The sequence below is a fragment of the Electrona antarctica genome, assembly GCF_951216825.1.
Source record: "Electrona antarctica genome assembly, chromosome: 14".
Classification (NCBI taxonomy): domain Eukaryota; kingdom Metazoa; phylum Chordata; class Actinopteri; order Myctophiformes; family Myctophidae; genus Electrona; species Electrona antarctica.
The window spans coordinates 43,249,167-43,272,170 of NC_136795.1; the positions used below are offsets into that span (position 1 = coordinate 43,249,167).

The window sequence follows — 23,004 nt, forward strand, 5'->3', positions numbered from 1 at the left end:
GGCCCCGGGGCCGCCTATTGGGGAACCCTGCCCTTTACCAACTGACATAAAAAAGACTATAACTGATCTAAACAATATGTAATGAAGAGGTTAAACAACTAGTTGAAGTCAGGCCAGAGGTGCGAACACTAATATGTTTAGCACATTTTAAAATGGTGACGTAATTCGGGAATGTTTTGTACTTTAGATTACTTGCATGTATTTTTTTTGTAAACAATTGTTTTTTAGTATAGGGAGATCTCTGTATAGAAAGCCTAACCCTCAGGTATATGACACCCTTAACGTTGCATGGGCCCGGAGACCATCAGGGGTCCCAATGCACCCTTTAGTTACAGATCTGTCATTCTGAGAGTGTGCAAATGGAACCAAATTGACCCGTTGCATGCAGGTCCATTTTGTTTCCATCTGTATACGCTCTCATAGTTGCATTAGCACAGATGATTTTCCAGTGTAGATTTGGCTCCCAGGGATCAATATGCGTGCCGGTGTCATGTCACGGGTCCGTGGGTCTAATAACAGACTGTGGAGATAGGGGTCCTTGAAATTGACTTGACAAGTTTTAGAACCACTCACTGGCTCACTCAGTCTTTACACTGCTATAGAGACTATCCCAAGTATAACAGGCAGTTAGGCAGACACACTCCGCTGTCACGCCGCGTGTCCAGGTGTACACCCCCCCCCCCCCACATCCCTCTCATCCCCTGCCAGGCTGCTAAGTGTCAGCACGCGTCCCTGCACAACACACACACACACACACGGGGCCCCTTGTTCCATCCTGCCTCTCTGAAGGCACGCCACAGCAGCCCACGGCGAGACAAAGGACCCCTCTTCTCCTCCTCGCTGGCTCTGGCTGTGACAGAGAGAGGAGCGAGAGCTCCCTCCTCTCCTCCTCTGCATCCCCCCCCCCCCCCCCACACTCATTTTTTTTTTCTTTTCCAAACACACCCATCCTTACTTACCCCCCCTCCCACCCCCTCCCTTCTCCTCCTGTCATCGCCAGGATCCGTCATCGGCTACATAGACTAGCACGCTCCATCTTTAATCAGCGGCCTGTCATCGCTTATATCAGCCTGCTGAGGCTGCATTCCATAGTGTCATATGCACACGCACGCATGCACACGCACAGTCGCACACACACGCCCTCGCACACACGCACACACACACACACTCACACTCACACACACACACAGACACTCACACATGCAAAGGGGGACAGTATGTCGCAGTAGAGACATCTCGGGTCATAAGGACAGTGCCGGACGTCGGGGTCTTGCAGCAGCTGTCCTTTGATCGCAGCCTTATTGTAAATCAGGAGCCCTGATTGGCCGTGTGACATTTGTGCATTGAATGAGGCCATTGAGGGGCTTCTCTCCGCTAAGCCGCCGCCGCATAAGGCTCTCTCAGTGAGCTGCGCTGTAAACTCCACTGCGGCTTATACGCACGCATTGTCATTTAGTTTCTCTGAAGCTGCTCTCGTCGACATCATTCTTCCATAACACGCCCGACTTGTTAAGTATGACTAAATGGCCTGCTTTTCTATAGTGCCTTTATTCAAAGCACTCCACGTTAATGTGCGCTGCATTTGTGCTTTTACACACTTGACACTGACCTGTGACTTACTGTCGTCATGTCCAAGGGGCGTACGTGTAGTCGTGTACATCTTGTCCAAGGGGCGTACGTGTAGTCGTGTACATCTTGTCCAAGGGGCGTACGTGTACATATTTTCCAAGGGGTGTACGTGTAGTCGTGTACATCTTGTCCAAGGGGCGTACGTGTAGTCGTGTACATCTTGTCCAAGGGGCGTACGTGTAGTCGTGTACATCTTGTCCAAGGGGCGTACGTGTACATCTTTTCCAAGGGGTGTACGTGTAGTCGTGTACATCTTGTCCAAGGGGCGTACGTGTAGTCGTGTACATCTTGTCCAAGGGGCGTACGTGTAGTCGTGTACATCTTGTCCAAGGGGCGTACGTGTAGTCGTGTACATCTTGTCCAAGGGGCGTACGTGTACATCTTTTCCAAGGGGTGTACGTGTAGTCGTGTACATCTTGTCCAAGGGGCGTACGTGTAGTCGTGTACATCTTGTCCAAGGGGTGTACGTGTACATCTTTTCCAAGGGGCGTACGTGTAGTCGTGTACATCATGTCCAAGGGGCGTACGTGTAGTCGTGTACATCATGTCCAAGGGGCGTACGTGTAGTCGTGTACATCTTGTCCAAGGGGCGTACGTGTAGTCGTGTACATCTTGTCCAAGGGGCGTACGTGTAGTCGTGTACATCTTGTCCAAGGGGTGTACGTGTACATCTTGTCCACGGGGTGTACATGTACATCTTGTCCAAGGGGCGTACGTGTACATCTTGTCCAAGGGGCGTACGTGCACATCTTGTCCAAGGGGCGTACGTGCACATCTTGTCCAAGGGGTGTACGTGTACATCTTGTCCAAGGGGCGTACGTGTACATCTTGTCCAAGGGGCGTACGTGTACATCTTGTCCAAGGGGCGTACGTGTACATCTTGTCCAAGGGGCGTACGTGCACATCTTGTCCAAGGGGTGTACGTGTACATCTTGTCCAAGGGGTGTACGTGTACATCTTTTCCAAGGAGCGTACGTGTACATCTTTTCCAAGGGGTGTACGTGTACATCTTGTCCAAGGGGCGTACGTGTACATCTTGTCCAAGGGGTGTATGTGTACATCTTTTCCAAGGAGCGTAGGTGTACATATTTTCCAAGGGGTGTACTTGTACAGTACATCTTGTCCAAGGGGTGTACTTGTACATCTTTTCCAAGGGGTGTATGTGTACATCTTTTCCAAGGGGTGTACTTGTACAGTACATATTGTCCAAGGGGGTGTACTTGTACATCAAGCTGCCTCACACTACTGCAACGGGAGATAGGCTCCTCCTGCCCTGTGGGCCTCATGGCTCGGCAAGGCTTACTTACACTGACGATGGAGGGAGGAAACCATGCCAGGCAGTTCCCATTTGTGCCTGGGGGTATTTAGGACCATTAAATCAGAGCATCCAGCGATTTGCAGCAAAGGAGCACATTTCAAGGAGCACCAGGCGCCATCTTGGATGTAGCTGAAGTAGCTAGATGTAGCCAAAACACCCCAGAGGTGATCGACAACAACGGGAGGTATGGTTACTTCTAACACGACTATAGCGACGGGACCGCGATGGGCCGTCAAAAACATAATCTTTGGTTATAATTGGACGGATTGATTTAGATCAAGAGTTATTCACGTTTTAAGATTTTCGGTCTCATCCACTAAAATGGGGGGGGGGGGGGGGGCATTTTGGATGACGTCCCAACCGGAAATGACATTGAATGTTGCCCAACAGGCGCTCCCAGCCCAGCGGAGCGGTGCGCTCGGTTATGATAATGATAATCAATAAAGTTCCGTCCTGTGATTAATCTCCGTCCTGAGCGTCGATCGTTACCATTTGATAGGACGGAGACCTCAGTTTATGCCGCTCGGGGTGTTAACTTGGGGTGCTGATGCTAATTGAAAAAAGCATTCTAAACCACACTGATCACAGAGTCAGAGTTTGAACTTGGAACAGCAAGGTGAGGCAGGAGCCGGTGGTTAGAGGAGAGAAATAAAAGCCTGGGTACCGAGGCTATAGGGACAGGCATTTCACAGTTGAATGTTTAGGACCGGAACGCATCCAACAAGTCTTTTTGTCAGGTGAAACCTGACTTATGAACGCTCATGAAATGTAAGCGGCCATCGCGCGACCTAGTCATACTGATCTGATTGGCTGCCTCATCTGCTACGTCTGCCTCCTCTCTGGCCAATGGCCTGCCAGCCAGGCAGGCTGCAGAGCGCAGCAGAGCAGCATCAACACACTCACTCACTCACGGGGAAGAGCTCAGCATATACCCCGACACGGCGTATATGGCCGCGAGGTTGTGACACAGAAACATACACGTTACTAAAATAATAATAATAATATGGGGGGGAAACAGAGGCGAAACGAATGCAAACAACGGCCCGCGAGGCGCGAGGTTGTGACACACAAACATACACTAAAACAATAATCATTCATACTAATATGGGAGGGAGAAACACAACAGAGACAAGAACACAACGGAGACAGCGCTTCTTTCACCTGACAAATATCATTATAGATGTGATAATTTCTTGTTTTTAAATGATTTCACCAGATCTGCCTGTGAGTGACAGCACTGAGGCTGGTTAAACTTTGGCAAAGTGTCGTTCAAAATAAACATTTTACATTTCCGCCATGATTGAACATTTTTGTGAAAATCAATGCAGTGCATCAATGATCGATTTGATAATCAAGATCATCAGTTAGTTTTTGTTATTGTCTCCACCAGGCCGAAGGCATGGGGAGAGAGTATTTTTTGCACTCCGTGTGTGTGTGTGTGTGTGTGTGTGTGTGTGTGTGTGTGTGTGTGTGTGTGTGTGTGTGTGTGTGTGTGTGTGTGTGTGTGTGTGTGTGTGTGTGTGTGTGTGTGTGTGTGTGTGTGTGTGTGTGTGTGTGTGTGTGTGTGTGTGTGTGTGTGTGTGTGTGTGTGTGTGTGTGTGTGTGTGTGTGTGTCCGTCCGTCCGTCCGTCCGTCCGTCCGTCCGTCCGTCCGTCCGTCCGTCCGTGTACAGCTAATCTCCGGCACCGTTAACCCGGCCGATGCCAAACTTTGCACACACACACTCCCTGGATGCCAACGATGAACCTCTGCCCCACATTTTCCAGAACGGCCTGTTATAGCGCCACCATGAGGCAGCTTTTCACATTTTTTACCTAAAACTGCACCGATCTGCGTGAAACGTTGCATGCACACTCCCTAGAGTCCAAGGACAAACCTTTGACCTGCATTTTCCGCATCTGCCTTTTATAGCGCCACCAAGAGGCCGACTTTTGTAAAACACATTTTTTGATATTACTCCTCCAGATTCTGTCCAAAAATCTCACAAATCGTTACACAGTATCTCTATGGTCATGTGCTCAAGTCGGATCTGTCCGATATTTCATATTCCATCCTAATTGGCTATAATTGGCTTTCACAGTTTGCAAGATTGCCCCGTTTTGAACAATAGCCTCAAATCATGAACGCAGCATGCAATTTACGTGAAATCTTTCACACATTTTCTTACTAGGCTGAGGAATATATCCCACCCTTTTCACATTGGCCTGTTATAGCGCCACCAACAGGTTGATTTTTGCAAAACACATTTTTGGAACAAAATGCCTCAAATCATCCAATTGCCATCAAAGGCGTATGAAGAAATGGCAATCGGTACACATGATCTCTGTAGTCATGTGATCAAGACGAGTCTGTTGGATTTCTCAGATTGTACACTGATTGGCTAAGATTGCCTTCCTAAGTTTTCAGGAGTGGCCCGTTTTGTACAAAATGCTGCACATGTCCTGCTCATCCAGAATTCTATCCTCAGAGATGCTATGAGTGATCTGGCTCTGCATTTCCTCAACAAAATGTAGAAAATTGTTGCAAAAACAAATTAAAAAAAAAACATCCTCCTAAACATCACACACACTCCTATCCTCCTGGTGGAGACCTGTGCCCGGAAGGGCACTTTTTCTAGTTCACAACTGCAGCTGTATTGTCAACTCCCAGGTTTACAGGCGTAAAAAAACTAAAAGTGGTTGGAAATCTGTGTTGTACTTAAGAATAAGATCCCATCATATGAAGTTTTCAAGAGTAGAGAGAAAAGGAATATAATAAATGTTTAATATTAGACACCTTTGTGAATCCTGTGTGTGTGCGTGTGTGCGTGTGTGCGTGCGTGCGTGCGTGCGCGCGCGCGGTCCAGGATCAGAAGGTGCGTGAGCTGGAGCTCCAGGTCCGGCAGCAGGCGGTGGAGCTGGAGAAAGGCTCCGCTCTGCGTCAGAGGCTGACCCAGGAGAAAGCCCAGCTGGAGATCACCATGGCAGGCATCAGCGCTGAGCTGCAGGAGGCCAACAGGCGGTAGGTACAGTACAGTACAGTACAGTACAGTACAGTACAGTACAGTACAGTACAGTACAGTACAGTACAGTACAGTACAGTACAGTACAGGCTGGGGGTGGAAGGGGCTGTGAATCTCTGGGTGTCCCATGAGTCCTGTTTGTTTCGAATTGTTCTACATCCAGCAGGGGGGGAATAGAGACACATCTAGGCCAATTAATGAGAACTGCAGTGCTGAAAAGCATGTCCTTAGCAGCTTCATATCCAGCAGAGCTTCCGGTTGGAAGTCATTTTCAGCATGGGGGCTCCACTATGGCGGCAGTGGCTCAGGGGTAGAGTAGCCGGATGGCAACCGCAAGGTTCCCAGTTCGAACCTCATGGGCTCCCCCAGAGTTAGTGTCGAAGTGTCCTTGAGCAAGACTCTGAACCCCTAATTGCTCCCGATGTGCAGGTTGGTGCCTTGCATGGTCCCCTGCCATCGGTGTATGAATGTGTGTGTGAATAGTACACATGTATAATATATTATATAGTATAGTATGTATAGTTAACATAGATACTCCACTGTTCTTAGTTTACGCATGATTCATAACTACTTTTTATATATGTGATGTATGCCCTGCTTTTGTTATTGCTTAATGTAAGTCGCTCTGGATTAAGAGCGTCTGCTAAATGCCTAAATTGTAAATTGTAAATTGAATGGGTGAATGTAATGTACAATCTATGTAAAGCGCTCTGGATAAAGGTGCTATATAAATGCACCATTTACCACTAGGTCACGTTTCCAATATGCTTTCTCCAGTAAGGTCATGTTTCATAATAATGCTTTTGGGTTGTTGCAGTTGGACATGTATTGTTAGCTGCGTGTCTGAATGCTCCGTTGCCCTCCTGGTACTGCAGGAGCGTGTCCCTGATGAGAGACAGCCAGCAGCTGGGTGAGGAGCAGGACGCCGCCCTGCAGAAGCTCCAGGACAAACACCAGGCCGACATGAACCACTTCCAGCAGGAGCACGCCCTCTCTGCTGCCAAGGTGAGGAACACAACACACCCTCTCTGCTGCCAAGGTGAGGAACACAACACACCCTCTCTGCTGCCAAGGTGAGGAACACACCCTCTCTGCTGCCAAGGTGAGGAACACACAACGCTCTCTCTGCTGCCAAGGTGAGGAACACAACACACCCTCTCTGCTGCCAAGGTGAGGAACACACCCTCTCTGCTGCCAAGGTGAGGAACACACAACGCTCTCTCTGCTGCCAAGGTGAGGAACACAACACGCCCTCTCTGCTGCCAAGGTGAGGAACACAACACACCCTCTCTGCTGCCAAGGTGAGGAACACAACACACCCTCTCTGCTGCCAAGGTGAGGAACACACCCTCTCTGCTGCCACGGTGAGGAACACACCCTCTCTGCTGCCAAGGTGAGGAACACAACACACCCTCTCTGCTTCCAAGGTGAGGAACACAACACACCCTCTCTGCTGCCAAGGTGAGGAACACACCACGCTCTCTCTGCTGCCAAGGTGAGGAACAACACACCCTCTCTGCTGCCAAGGTGAGGAACAACACACCCTCTCTGCTGCCAAGGTGAGGAACAACACACCCTCTCTGCTGCCAAGGTGAGGAACAACACACCCTCTCTGCTGCCAAGGTGAGGAACAACACACCCTCTCTGCTGCCAAGGTGAGGAACACACCCTCTCTGCTGCCAAGGTGAGGAACACACCCTCTCTGCTGCCAAGGTGAGGAACACAACACACCCTCTCTGCTGCCAAGGTGAGGAACACAACACACCCTCTCTGCTGCCAAGGTGAGGAACACAACACACCCTCTCTGCTGCCAAGGTGAGGAACACACCCTCTCTGCTGCCAAGGTGAGGAACACGCCCTCTCTGCTGCCAAGGTGAGGGCCACAACACACCCTCTCTGCTGCCAAGGTGAGGAACACAACACACCCTCTCTGCTGCCAAGGTGAGGAACACAACAAACCCTCTCTGCTGCCAAGGTGAGGAACACACCCTCTCTGAACGCAGCGATTCAGGCTGGATCCCAGGCTTGGGAGTTGCTACTATCTAGCTTACTAACTGTTATGCTGTGTTCACACTGGCAGATAGAATAGATACAAAGCTACAGAAAACAAAGCAGCTAGCCTACTGTATATGTTGCAGAGTCGCTGTTGTCAAGGATTTGAGGAAACGTTACGTTAAGTGTACGTGTGCTTCTGCGTTGCAGTGTGACCAGTCTGCAGTTTAAAGTAAGCCCTTCTTCACCTTTGACCTCGTCTATGAATCAGATTGTGTAATGTTATAATCCATTGTGTGTGTGTTTGTGTGCGTGTGCATGCGTGCGTGTGTGTGTGCGTGCATCTCATCAGGCCTCTGAGGTGATAGAAGATCTGGAGCGTGCGGTGGCTCACCTCAGACATCAGCTGCAGGATCTGGAGCAGCGCAGACAGAAGCAGCTCAGGGTACGTGGCAAGGCCCGTCACAATTACCACATGATCATCTAGTCGCAATTACGTTTGCATAATCGTCCATCGTTTCCATGTTGAAAAATGTCTGTACATTAAAAAAAAAGAATACAAAAATAGCAGAAATAGCAGATCTATGCGTACATCGTCACTTACATAGACTGCTTATGTTAGCTAATGCTAACATAAGCTAATGCTAACATAATGCTAACATGTTAGCTAATGCTAACATAAGCTGTTTCTTACAATGGTTGTCTGCGAGCCGGGAGAACGGAAGTGGAAGTTACTGAATATGACCAATTCCGGCGCAACTAATTACCCTCTATGGCCACACGATGGCAAGTCCGATTTACCCCCTGTCCCAACCCCCACTCAACGTGTATTGGCTCCTATCCCTAACGGCAACTATAAATGTGGCTCCTGCGCTCAATGCAACAGCACTCGCAAATGTCATAAATTTAAGCATCCTCATTCTGGTAAAAATATCCCCATCAGAGGCACTATTACCTGCACAACTAGGGCTGTCATTTACCTTCTGACATGCCCGTGCGGCAAGGCGTATGTAGGTATGACTTCTCGTGAATTAAAAGCACGCATAGCTGAGCACCGCAGCACTATTCGGTGCAAGAATATTATATATCCTGTTGCCGCCCATTTTGTGGAAGCCAACCACCCTGTATCCTCTCTACACTATATAGGCATAGAAAAAGTGTCTGTACCTAGAAGAGGAGGACAGATTGATCAGCTTCTGCTTAAACGCGAAGCGTTCTGGATTCAGTCCTTAAAAACACTATCTCCTCTTGGCCTTAATGTAGATTTTGACCTCAAATCCTTTTTGTTAAAACAAAATACAATTAAAATATTGTTGTACCTAATACTTAACCTTTTAATTAATCTTTGGTAAACCCATCTTTTAACCCTAATTGTAATGGCCGCCTTCCCCCTTTTCACCTGCAGGTGACCTATAACTATACTGTAGGCTTACTCCATCATAAAGAGGGGCATTCAGGTCTATTGTCAGTACATGGATTTAATCCACAACAAATCTTTGAATATTTTTCTATATTGATTGCATTGAATGTATTTAATTATGTATTTTATTTTGTATACATTTTGTATAGATTTCGCTGTTGTATGGTTCTATTATTGCACAATTGTATATCTGTTGTATTTCTCAGATACATTCTAGTGTCTCTATGACAAGGAATGTATATTCCAGAGCCCCTTATGAGGCCTTATAGTCATCTTTGAGATAAACTCCCTTTGTATGTGAACTTGAGACACCACATGACCTTGATCCCTACCTCTCATATCATAGGGACAGGTCTTACTTAACCCGTGTTCCCCTACCCCCTTCTGATTGGCTGCATGACTCTCTGGCACCATACTTAAGTGTGAACCATTATGTGCTCTGTATTCCCTGATGAAGGCTTAACCGCCGAAACGTTGGATTCATTTTTGTCTTACCTGCTGTCCTAATAAAATATTGGCACTCTGACTATTGGCGTGTGCGGCCACCTTCTTGTTTTTTCAAGATTTCCTCTATAGTTTTCTCCCGTGTGCCGGCACCGCCACAAGGACTTTGGTGTGCGTATAGCTTTTTGTACACAGCACACGATGGCAGTTAACATGCCACACAGTGTTTTGCAAAAATAGTGAGAAAAAAAAATTGGACCTACGAGCTGACAACGTGTCGCATCGTAACGCGAGGTGGCTGAGCTTCCACACGGGATATTAACTGCTGCGAGCCCTAGTGTGATGCTGTTCTTCTCTCTCTCCTCCTTTAGGACCAGGAGACCAAGCTGCATCAGGACAGAGACCAGCTGCAGGTCATCTGGGAGAACAAGGTCTGTCCACCCGTCATCACCTCCTTCACGTTAACCCATTTATACCTGAGGACGATTCTACAAATGTCTTCTAAATCCTGACAGTTTTCTGAACAAAGACCTATGTTTCTATGTCAGTGCTTCTCAAACTATTTCATGTCAAGGAGCCCCAGAATTATGTATTTGGCCGCCGACCACCATCTTAAAATATGTTGTTTCAGCAAAGATTTTAGTTAAAAACGTTAGCTCTGAAAGAATATATATTCAAAGATTTGCGCCACATTTTCACGATTTTTTCAAAAATCTACAAGATCTACAAGCTCGTATGTAGCTATGAGCTTGTAGATCTGCTTTTTTTCAATAGTTTCAATGTTTTTTTACAGCCGCACGTTTGGCGCAAGTCTCGGATAACGTGATCACGGTCAGATAGAGATAAAAAGGCCCGGGTAAACGACTCCCCTCTGCCTGCCTTTGATATTTTGTACGTCCGGCCTTGTAAAATCAGAGCTGTTATTAACAGGTAGAAGCTCTGGACACAAGGATGAAGGCAGCTGGACGACCATAAGGATACAGAGTAGGAGGTGGAGCATTAGTTTGTACTCGAGTACTAACCCATTCTGACCTGAGATCAGATTCTAAAAATGTCTTCTATATCCTGACAGTTTTCTGAAAAAGCTGTGTTTCTATGTCAGTCGTTCTTCGATTTTTCAAAAATAGCAGATCTACAAGCTCATAGCGCGGCACTCGGTGCCGCGCTATGAGCTTGTAGATCTGCTATTTTTAAATAGCTAAAGCATAACATAATGCTAACACCAAAAGGGGTTCCCGCACAAAAGGGGCTTTAAAGCTGTATACAATGTTATTTTGTCCAATATGTATGGTAGAGTATCAGGCCTTTTGGGACCGATACCGATCACCGATTGTTTTTCTCATGATCGGCCGATAAAAGAAATGTGTGTAAAAAAACGAAGATGTAAAATGATATTATACTATATATCTGACTTTTATACCACTTAAATGGTACAGTATAAAAGACTGGTTTCTTCAGACAGGGTAAATTGCCGATCATCGATCGAGTCATTTGGAGGCCGAGCGGCCATTCTCCTCTATTGAAACATTTAGATCCATGTGTTTAGGTTTCACACACATTTTGACCTATAACAGTTAAACATTATATTTCTCCCCTGAGCAAGCAGGCAGGCTCTATCTAGCTCATTGGTTCAAATGTCAGCACTTGCACTGTAAATTGCACAGGTAGCTTTAAGTACAATTTTGAGGCACTTACTTGAGTATGTTCATTTGTCAATAATGTATACATCTACTCCACAACATTTGAGATGCAAAGTTACTTTACAGTATATTTTTAGGACAACATATGTTTGATCTTTAACACATTACGCCGTGTAATACAAGATGGATCTGCTATTTTCTTAAAAGATGTTGATAGATTGTGAAAATGCTGAACTGCACAGCAATATGATATATGAGTATACTTTTACCTGTGGTATACTTTAAAAGTAAAGGACTTCAGAGAGTATTATTTCGACATCGTGGTATGAAAAATAAATCCTAGTACTTCTTCCATCGCAGTTATCTTGAAAGCCGAGTGGACCAGAGTGAGCCCAAATTAACCCATTTTGGGCGGGAACCCCTTTTGGTGTTTTAAACATTATGTTATAATTTAGCTATTGAAAAATAGCAGATCTACAAGCTCGTAGCGCGCCACCGAGTGGCGCGCTACGAGCTTGTAGGTCTGCTATTTTTGAAAAATTGTGAAAATATTTATTCAGAAAACTGGAGGATTTAGAAGATCTTTTTTAAATTTCGAGGTCAAGGCCTGAATGGGTTAAAACCACAGCCCATCATGGCGCCAACCCCCCCCCCCCCCCCTCCCTCCCTCCCCAAAAAAAAGAGAGACGTACGTATGCGTCTTATCAGAAGACACATACCCTCCTCTAATACTTTTGAGTCGGACGCCCTCACACGCACACGCACACACACACACACACACGTGCAAACACACACACACACTCCGGCCCGACCTTTTAAAGAGCCCCCTCTTCAAAGGCACTGGCCCTGTCATAAAGCATGTGAGTACAGAGAGGGCCCGGTTCTTAATGAGCTGGCCCAAAACCAGACCACACTTCTCAGGTGAAGATCAGGGTTCTTTTCTTCTTCTTTTTTTTTAAAGATCTCTCGCCCAGCACCTGGGTCATCTTCAAAGCCCTCTCAGTCAGTCATAAAGCGAGTTTGAGGGAGGGGGGGTTTGGACTGGCACATCTGTGCCCCAGGCAGGCCGTTGGGTGGTACGGTACATACGTACGCACGCACGCACGCACGTTCGTTATACACCTGCGGGGAGAGCTATTGCGGGGGCCTCCGGAGCCCTTTCATCAGGGGTCAGGGGGGGTCATTTCATTTTCACTGCTCTGTATGAGAGCCACTGTAGTGTGCTTTTGATGTCTTCTGCCATTTTTCTACCCCACCCCCCCCACCCCCCAGGACCCTCTCCCTCTTTCAACCACATCCTGTTTTTATTTAATTTTTTTCTTCTTTCTTTTCGCGTCCTTGAAAGCGTCCAGGGGCGCGTGCAGCAACTATAACCCTTTGCCCTTTTGCTGTTCCAAAAAAAAAACGTATGTCCAAAATGGTTATACTTTTCAGGAAATTAGGACAAAAAGTTCCAATGGATATAAAGTAGTTATCAATTCATCACTTAGTTAACACTTTAATTGCCCGGGGTTATTTAATCCATTACATTCATGCGCCCATTCGATTTATAAACACGGACCCCTTTTCCGGACGGACCGGAGGAAGTTGTTGATGTGTGTGTAGCAGCTAACAATATAGCCACACCACTCTAGAGTCGATCGACAACAACGGGAGACAAGAATAAATCTATCGAGACTAGCGACTGGACCGCGGAGCGCCGTCTAACACAGGATCTTTTTTCATAAAAAGACGGGATGATTTAGATCGCGAGTTATGAACGTTTTAAGATTTTCGTTTTCATCAGCTAAACAGAGGAGGGAGTTTTTCGATGACGTCTCACTCTTGCGCGTCACCGAGGATTGCCCAGCAGGCGCGCCTGGGCTATAGAGCCATGCGATCCGTTCTCATATCAATAATCTTTGTCTTTTGGACAATACTTCGTCCTGGGCGACGGGCGTTACTAATAGAAAGGACAAAGTACTTCGTCCTTGGCGATGGGAGTGTTAATACTTTTCGTTTGGTTCAAAGACACGCTTTCAACCACCTTCGCTAAATAGTGGAAATAGCAGATCTACAAGCTCACAACACAACACATTGTATACAGGGGTATTTCCACTGCTTTTGCACGTTTTAAAATGGACATAACAAGGTGTCCGGCCCGACAACGAGTCCCTTTTCAGCTAAAAGGGTTCGAGATTGAAATGGTATAAATGATGGAGGCGTCGTTGGCTGGTTCTTCTCTGGTATAGCCGTCGTCTCTCTGTGTCGAGACGTTTCTTCTTTTCCATTCCTCTGTATAGCGTTCTCTTTCAATTAAAGGAGACATGTGGCAGCTGGGAGGCCACGGCAGGGTATCTGGACACAGCAGGGGCCCAGATGGTCACCATCGCTCTAGATAGAGGGGGGGGGTGAGGTAGGCCCACATGGGTGCTGATGATGATAATGATGATGAAGAGATATTGCAGCGGAGAGGTGGCCAGGTGGATAGGGTCACAGGCAGGAGAGTCTGTTGAGTGATGTTTGATGCGGGTTCCCCTCCCTCTAACCCTCTCTCTCTCTCACACCCTTCTCGTTCCATCTCCTTCTATGTTTCTCTGCCTCTCTCTTCCATAATAATCACAATGGCACAGCTGTACAGTATGTTCACAGCACGCCTCTTAACGGCGTTACAGAGCGCTCGTGTGTGCCGTTTTGAAAAGACAATGATTAAACGAGACAACAATGCAATAACAGAATGAATTATGACAGCGCACAACAAGCCCGCGGGTTGTCATTGTTGTTGTTTCATCGCCTTGTCGAGGCAATGAAACAATAGCAATGACATACATAAACGAGTGAAACAGATTAAGTCGTAATGCGATGCACTTGCCTGCTGTCTATTACGGCCAAACGAGTAACCGAAGTCCTGATGTCACTCGTTCATCCCCTGGGGTCGCGGAAGTATTTTCTCCCGTCTTAAAATTGTCTCGTGTAAGAATTATTGTTTCAAAATAAACAAACTCTGTCGGCGATATTGTGGGGGAGGTGGCTCTGTAATTGTTTAGTCATATTTGATTGATTGTCTGTTTCTGGTGGATATTGTACTAATTTGGCGGCGGCAAATTACATTAGCGTTTTCTCGCCTTCAGTTAAGTCTTCATATCAATATGAGACAAACCTCTGGCATCATTTGATTATTTTTGCAACACAGTTCTTATTTGATGCGATATAAAATTCAGAAAAAAAACTAACAAAAAAAAGCAATCCAGGTAGTAATGTGTTAGGTACGTCAGACTTCGGGTGCTCTATTGACCCAAGCAAAAATGATGTTCCTTTGCGGGTAACAAAGGATGTCTTATCTGAGCTAATTAATCTAATCTCTTTCCGTTCTCTCTTTCTACCGCTCTCTCTCTCTTCCGTGTTCCGTCTCTCAGGTCCAGGCCGTCCACGAGGAAGCGGAGAAAGAGAGAATGCTTACGACCAAGAAGACAGCCCAACTGGAAGAAGCTCTCAGGTATGTCTGTACAGTATGAAGAAGCTCTCATAGTACGTTTTAACCCATTTTGGGCAGGAACCCCTTTTGGTGTTAGCATTATGTTATGCTTTAGCTATTGAAAAATAGCAGATCTACAAGTTCATAGCGCGCCACCGAGTGGCGCGCTATGAACTTGTAGGTCTGCTATTTTTTGAAAAATCGAAGAACCACTGACATAGAAACATAGCTTTTTCAGAAAACTGTCAGGATGTAGAAGACATTTTTAGAATCTGATCTCAGGTGAAAATGGGTTAACAGTGGGCGACAGCCAGACAAATTTTCCAGAAGTGCATTATTTGTCAATGGGACCCGACAACTACTGGCGATAGAGGCGATAGCAGGCGAACAGGAGATGGTCGAAAAGTGGGCAGAGGAACATGGCGATAGCCAATGAAATTCAAGCGACGCTCGCCGTTGGTCTCTAAGGTCTCCCGCTGTTAACCCATTTTGGGCGGGAACCCCTTTTGGTGTTAGCATTATGTTATGCTTTAGCTATTGAAAAATAGCAGATCTACAAGCTCATAGCGCGCCACCTCAGGTCAGAATGGGTTAAAACGTACTGTCAGGTATGTCTGTATGTGTGTATAATGGTATGAAGAAGAACAGCCCAACTGGAAGAAGCACTCAGGTATGTCTATGTCTGCTCGCTTTCACACGTTGAACAACTTAGAAAACAAGCCGAATGACGCTGGCCCGCCCCGCTCCGTTCGCGCAATCACACACCTGCCGTGAAAGATTATGAAATTATAGGACGATGTCCGTCACAAATCTAATTATTTTTAAGATTGAATGAGATCTGATAAGAACCCAGTTACTCAGCCTGGCACGCGGATTGCACATTTCAAAGAAGCCATGTTGTTTTCAAACTTCACGGCACATTTTGAGGCAATCTCAAACCGTACTGGCGTCCATTTTGGTTTGGTTATGCCTGTTAACGCCATAAAACAGCAACCAAACCATGTCTTTTAACACTTAAAGAAACGTGTCTCGATGTGTGTGTGTGTGTGTGTGTGTGTGTGTGTGTGTGTGTGTGTGTGTGTGTGTGTGTGTGTGTGTGTGTGTGTGTGTGTGTGTGTGTGTGTGTGTGTGTGTGTGTGTGTGTGTGTGTGTGTGTGTGTGTGTGTATCGTACAACAAGGAATATACTGTAGGGCTTAAGTGCTTCTAAAAACAAATTGTGCAAAAAGTAGTGCTTATTTGTGTGCGAAACTACTGCATATGTGTGTGGGTGGGCGTGTACGTGCGTTTGTGCTGCGTACATGCGTGCGTATATGTGTGTGTGGTCCTGCTCCATCCTCCTTAGCCAAGTGTATCTCCACGCCAGCCTATCGGCATGTCATGTATGTGTGTGTGTGTGTGTGCGTGCGCTCCAGATGTGCATGGTTATAGACACACACCGCAGGAATGCAGTTAGGGAGACGTCAGCCATGTGTCTGAGACAGACATGCTGTCTGTCAGGCACAAACTACGTATCTCCATATACAGTTGGGTGCCACCGATATTGTCCCTTATCATTTGACCCATTTAGGCCTGACCTCAAAATTTAAAAAAATCCTTCTAAATCCTCCAGTTTTCTGAAATAAATATTCTCACGATTTTTCAAAAATAGCAGACCTACAAGCTCGTAGCGCGCCACTCGGTGGCGCACTATGAGCTTGTAGATCTGCTATTTTTCAATAGCTAAATTATAACATAATGTTTAAAACACCAAAAGGGGTTCCCGCCCAAAATGGGTTAACTGTCCTTTTGCGCAGATCACGCAAACCTCAGCAAAAAGAAAAGGACAATATCGATGGCCTCCAACTGTATGCTGATGTTCTAAGGGCCTTGCTTGCAAACGAGGAGCGATAAAACGCGCCTATAGTTCATTTTCAATGAGACCTTCGTGCGTTTTTGCTCGGAGAATTCGCGGTGCGACAACGCAAGCGTATTTACGTGAGCACGGTCCCGTGAATTTGTTGCGCGCGGCGTGCTCGTTATGTGCACACGCCCGCGACTAACCAGACCTGGATTCGGTTTCGCTTTTTCTACAAGCTCGTAGCGCGCCACCGAGTGGCGCGCTACAAGCTTGTAGGTCTGCTATTTTTGAAAAATCGAAGAACCACTGACATAGAAACATAGCTTTTTCAGAAAACTGTCAGGATGTAGAAGACATTTTTAGAATCTGATCTCCTGTCAAAATGGGTTAATGCAATTTTTCATCATACAAGCTTGTAGTTGTGGTATTTTCACTATTTTATTCATTTATGTCATAATAATGCATCAAAACAGAGTGTCAAGGTGTCCTTGTGCAAGACGCTGAACCCCTAATTGCTCCTGAAGTGCAGGTTGATGCCTGGTTTCCCCCCTGCCATCGGTGCTGTGTGTGTGTGTGTGTGTGTGTGTGTGTGTGTGTGTGTGTGTGTGTGTGTGTGTGTGTGTGTGTGTGTGTGTGTGTGTGTGTGTGTGTGTGTGTGTGTGTGTGTGTGTGTGTGTGAGTGTGAGAGAGAGAGAGAGAATGGGTGAATCTAGTGCAACAATCAACAAATTTAAAGCGCTTTGGATAAAGGTGCAACATGAATGCACCAATTACCATTTGGAAGTGTGAGAACTAGTGATTTACATTAGAAGAAGGTTCATCTGTATATAATGGGCTCCGGGGTTAAAGGTGGTGCTGTTGGACATACAGGGTTTCCAGCCGACAGACAGCAGCCATACTGTCCGCTGTCTGAGGATGACACACTCATCTTCACTGGATGTTGCTGAGTCACTTCATTTATGGATGGTAATAAAACTGTCAATTAGGAGATTAACCATCCACCGCCCCCTACTCTCCACTCATCCATTCCATTCCATATATCTCTCTCTCCCTCTCTCTCTCTCTCTCTCTCTCTCTCTCTCTCTCTCTCTCTCTCTCTCTCTCTCTCTCTCTCTCTCTCTCTGGTGTTGGTGGTGTGGGTGTAGTTGGCTTCCTGCTAGGGTGGTCCCGATCCGATCGCGCCATTTTCAAGTGATCGGAATCTCGGATCTACAAGCTCGTAGCGCGCCACTCGGTGGCACGCTATGAGCTTGTAGATCTGCTATTTTTCAATAGCTAAAGCATAACATAATGCTAACACCAAAACGGGTGCCCACAACGAGCCACTGATTGAATTGTTCCAGATCACAGCAGCGATGCTTTTCTGATCCGCTGGCCCTTTTTTTCCCCCATTTTAAAACGCTCCAGAGGTTTTGTCTTTGATGTGTGGCTGTGTTGGCTGCACGGTGACATGTGGCTGAACACAGTGTTGTTGGAGTCTTATAACCCAGTCCGGTCCTCGCCGTGTCGCAGACAGGTCAACCCCCCCCACCCCCCGTGCACGTGGGAGGCACATGTTTGGTCTGGAGAAGAAGAATCCAAGGCAGCATATTAATAAGCTCTTGAATGATTTTTATTTCATTGCTTCTTTCGTCAGACTTGCCGTTTTGTGTGGCGGCCGGCAGGCGGTGTCCGTTTTGTGTGGCGGCCGGCAGGCGGTGTCCGTTTTGTGTGGCGGCCGGCAGGCGGTGTCCGTTTTGTGTGGCGGCCGGCAGGCGGTGTCCGTTTTGTGTGGCGGCCGGCAGGCGGTGTCCGTTTTGTGTGGCGGCCGGCAGGCGGTGTCCGTTTTGTGTGGCGGCCGGCAGGCGGTGTCCGTTTTGTGTGGCGGCCGGCAGGCGGTGTCCGTTTTGTGTGGCGGCCGGCAGGCGGTGTCCGTTTTGTGTGGCGGCCGGCAGGCGGTGTCCGTTTTGTCGACGAGTGCTTTTCAACCCTTTTTCATATCACGGTCCATTATTTATTGGGCATTTGAGCCACGGACGACCATTTGATGAGATTTAGCCTCTCAGACCCAAACCTTTGGAATATTGTTTTCAGCGTTGGATAACATTTTGTTCACATTACAATGAATTGCATTTTTATAGCGCTTTTCCAAGTGCTCAAAGCGCTTTACAATGGTTCATTCATTCATACATTGGGAGGTGAAGCGGCGAACAGCCGACGCCCGCGTCCTCACTTCCCACATTCACACACCAATGGTGGCGAGCTCACACCGACCGACTCATTGGAGGCAATGTTGGGTTCAGTGTCTTGCCCAAGGACACTTCGACATGTGGACAGGAGGAGCCGGGATTCGAACCGCCGACCCAGGGATCATTGGACGACCTGCTCTACCTCCTGAGCCACAGCCGCCCTATAGGAGAGATAACAGATCAAACGTTGATCAAAATTACAATTAATCTACATTCTCTAGTCGTGTTCTTGTAAATTAAGTATTAATGTTGTAACAATAATTTAACTCTTGAGAGTGTAAAATTAAACCAAATGTCATTCTATACTCTCAAGAGTTAAAGATCTATAATCTATAAGGGTCCATTTGGTAAGCAACTCTCCCTCAAGGACCACTGGTGGAACCTGGTTTAGTCTACGCTGTTGTAGACTAAAACTATGACCAAACATGTCAGTCGACTTATACCTTTTTTCACTGACGGAAACTAAATTAAAGCCATAAGCTACGATAACTATAACTATGACTATATTAACAATTTTGTCAACACATAACTAGACTAAAATGTTAGGGAGGGACTAGTGGAGCAGAGATCCAGTCATTGTATGCCTTTGGCTGAGTGTGTCATGTTCCAAAAATAGCCAATCTCCAAGCTGTGTATAGTGGCAGACACATTGTGAGCATGTAGCTGTGTATAGTGGCAGACACATTGTGAGCATGTAGCTGTGTATAGTGGCAGACACATTGTGAGCATGTAGCTGTGTATAGTGGCAGACACATTGTGAGCATGTAGCTGTGTATAGTGGCAGACACATTGTGAGCATGTAGCTGTGTATAGTGGCAGACACATTGTGAGCATGTAGCTGTGTATAGTGGCAGACACATTGTGAGCATGTAGCTGTGTATAGTGGCAGACACATTGTGAGCATGTAGCTGTGTATAGTGGCAGACACATTGTGAGCATGTAGCTGTGTATAGTGGCAGACACATTGTGAGCATGTAGCTGTGTATAGTGGCAGACACATTGTGAGCATGTAGCTGTGTATAGTGGCAGACACATTGTGAGCATGTAGATCTGTGTATAGTGGCAGACACATTGTGAGCATGTAGATCTGTGTATAGTGGCAGACACATTGTGAGCATGTAGATCTGTGTATAGTGGCAGACACATTGTGAGCATGTAGATCTGTGTATAGTGGCAGACACATTGTGAGCATGTCGATCGGCTATTTTCAGTAACCGATCTACAAATCAGCCATTTATTACATATTATTTTTATTTGTTATGTTTATCCCACGATTTTGCAACCCATGTTTGAGGGGCGCTATCCTCTAAACACTAACTTTGTCCCAACACTAACATTAAATGCCATTGACAAGGAATGGACAGTTTTGAGTGTTTGTGTGAACACCAGTGGCGTGCACAGATAGACACTAGGGGGTTCTAGAGCACCCCCTGACCTTTTGGCAATGTGCCTTTTTTTTCTTCCTTTTTTTGTACAGTTACACTGTACAGTATGTGGACCATGGTAACATTGATCAATTCTTGATAAAAAGCTTCTAATATATTATTTAGGCCCCACAATCTATAAATCTCACACTATTAAGGCAACCGGCCGGTTCCACGCGCTGCACAAAGTGCCCTTTTTTCCATTTGAGCACCTGCCCCTCTAAATGTCTGTGCACGCCACTGGTGAACACAGACATTGCATAAAATGATGCAAATTCTCATTGGCCGGAATTAGATGATGTATTATGATGTATGATGATAAGAGCGCCCCTCACGGGTGTGATAATAATAATTATATTTTATTTACCCTGTGTTCTCTGCATGGTGAAGTAGGGTGACGGTGGCTCAGGGGGTAGGGCGGCCGCTTGGGAACCGCAAGGTTCCCAGTTCGATCCCGGTCTCCTCCAGAGTTACCGTCAAAGTGTCCTTGAGCAAGACGCTGAACTAGTAATTGCTCCCGATGTGCAGGTTGGTGCCTTACATGGTTTTCCACTGCCATCGGGGTGTGTGCGTGTGTGTGTGTGATAATGCAATGCACAATCTATGTAATGTACCTTGGATAAAGGCACTATATAAATGCACCATCCATTTACCATTCATGTAACATAAAAAGTTGAAACATGGAAAACTGAGCTTTCTGACCGACAACAACAGCATATCATTTAGTCCCCCTTCTTTGGAGGCATTTCCAAAAATAGGAAAATACATTATGAAGTTAAAAAACAACCTATAGTCAGAACATGATGTACAAGTAGGGTACAGACACCCCAAGGGGTCCTTGAGGGAGTTCCCAGCAAAAGGAAAAGTTTGCTAACCACCGCGCCTTAGAAGGTTCACACTTCTCCTGAACCCGTGTTTGCTGCTCTCTCACAGAATGTTGTTTTTTTTTCTTTTTCTCGTGAGGCTTGGAATGGAAACGAACCCATCGCTTCAGGTTTGTGAGGATGAAGAGCGACTGTGAAGGCTAGAAACTGTGTTTCCGACCAAAGGCTCTGCAAAAAGACAGCAGGAGCCAAAGCCCGCAGGCGTTGCCTTGATACTTTAAAAAAAAAAAATCACATTTATAGCTCGTCAGATGTCGTCCTTAGCAGGGAAACTGTTAAGACGAGGAGCGCCTATTTTGAGGATAATGCATGCTTTGTTTTAAATCTTAGAAGTGCTTCAACCTAAGAGAGTAAACGCGATGAGAGTAAAAGCTGACGTGAATAATCCCCTCCTTTGGACGGGGTCCTTACCAGGTCTGTGGAAAAGAAAGGGATTTAGAGACGACACATTGTTTAAAACCAAGGCAAATAATACAACCGCGGCTCGCGCCATTAGTAGCGGCGCGTTATGTGTTGCTGTGAAACAGAAGAAGTGGTGCCGACTGATGTGGCATTTGGTGAAGCTAATGAAGACGCCCTGCAGTGTAATGCTTTGAAAGGTCACTGAGCTAATTCTGCTGCTTCTGTGTGCCGCTGCCAAGCCAGTCCGCTACCCTCTGAAACCACCACTCCATATACCATCACAAAACCATGCTGCTATAGCCTCTGAAACCATCGCACCATCACTCCTCACACCATCACAAAACCATGCTGCTATAGCCTCTGAAACCATCGCACCATCACTCCTCACACCACAAAACCATGCTATAGCCTCTGAAACCATCGCACCATCACTCCTCACACCATCACAAAACCATGCTGCTATAGCCTCTGAAAGCATCGCACCATCACTCCTCACACCATCACAAAACCATGCTGCTATAGCCTCTGAAACCATCGCACCATCACTGCTCACACCATCACAAAACCATTCTGCTATAGCCTCTGAAAGCATCGCACCATCACTCCTCACACCATCACAAAACCATTCTGCTATAGCCTCTGAAACCATCGCACCATCAATTTACAATTTACAATTTAGGCATTTAGCAGACGCTCTTAATCCAGAGCGACCATCACTGCTCACACCATCACAAACCCATTCTGCTTCTCTGAAACCATGGCAAAATAGGGGTGGCAGTAGAGCGGCCGCTTCGGAAGGTTCCCAGGCGAATGGGTGAATGTGATGCACAATCTATGCAAAGCGCTTTGGATAAAGGCGCTATATGAATGCACCATACAATCACACCATCACTGCTCTGTGGGTTTCCCCAAGAGCTTCTCTCTCTCTCTCTCTCTCTCTCTCTCTCTGCATCTGTCTCTGTCTTCCTCAGGTCTCTACACTAGTTCTCTTTGTGGCTCTGTCTGTCCCTCCCTCTCTTTCTTTCTCACTCTCTCCCTACCTCTGTCCCTCCTTTACCTCCGTGCGTCCCTTCCCTCCAGCAGTGCAGCGCTAGCATACAGTAAGGCTTTCACTTCTAGTGATTTTTACTAGTTGACTATAGTTGCCTAGTTTACAAGTCGACTAGTCGTTTAACTAGGCCTCCCTTTTATGTTAAAATAAAGTATTTTTTTAAAATAATATTTGTACATTGGTGACTATAACTATAATCTAGCTGATCTTGAGGCCTACAGTTTTTCTTATCAACTAGTCAACTATAGTACCAGCAAGGTCAACTAGTGGATTTACTA

General features: G+C 46.4%; 1 protein-coding gene across 1 annotated transcript in view; it reads left to right on the forward strand.

Moving 5' to 3' along the window:
• Positions 1–23,004, forward strand: part of cep112 (centrosomal protein 112) — a gene marked incomplete at its 3' end in the record, with an annotated part of 173,272 nt that overhangs the window by 73,902 nt on the left and 76,366 nt on the right. Inside the window, exons 11-15 of the mRNA XM_079520878.1 lie at positions 5,793–5,947; positions 6,824–6,953; positions 8,293–8,385; positions 10,176–10,235; positions 14,840–14,919. Coding sequence (XP_079377004.1) covers positions 5,793–5,947; positions 6,824–6,953; positions 8,293–8,385; positions 10,176–10,235; positions 14,840–14,919 — 518 coding nt within the window. The remainder of the gene's footprint in view (positions 1–5,792; positions 5,948–6,823; positions 6,954–8,292; positions 8,386–10,175; positions 10,236–14,839; positions 14,920–23,004) is intronic.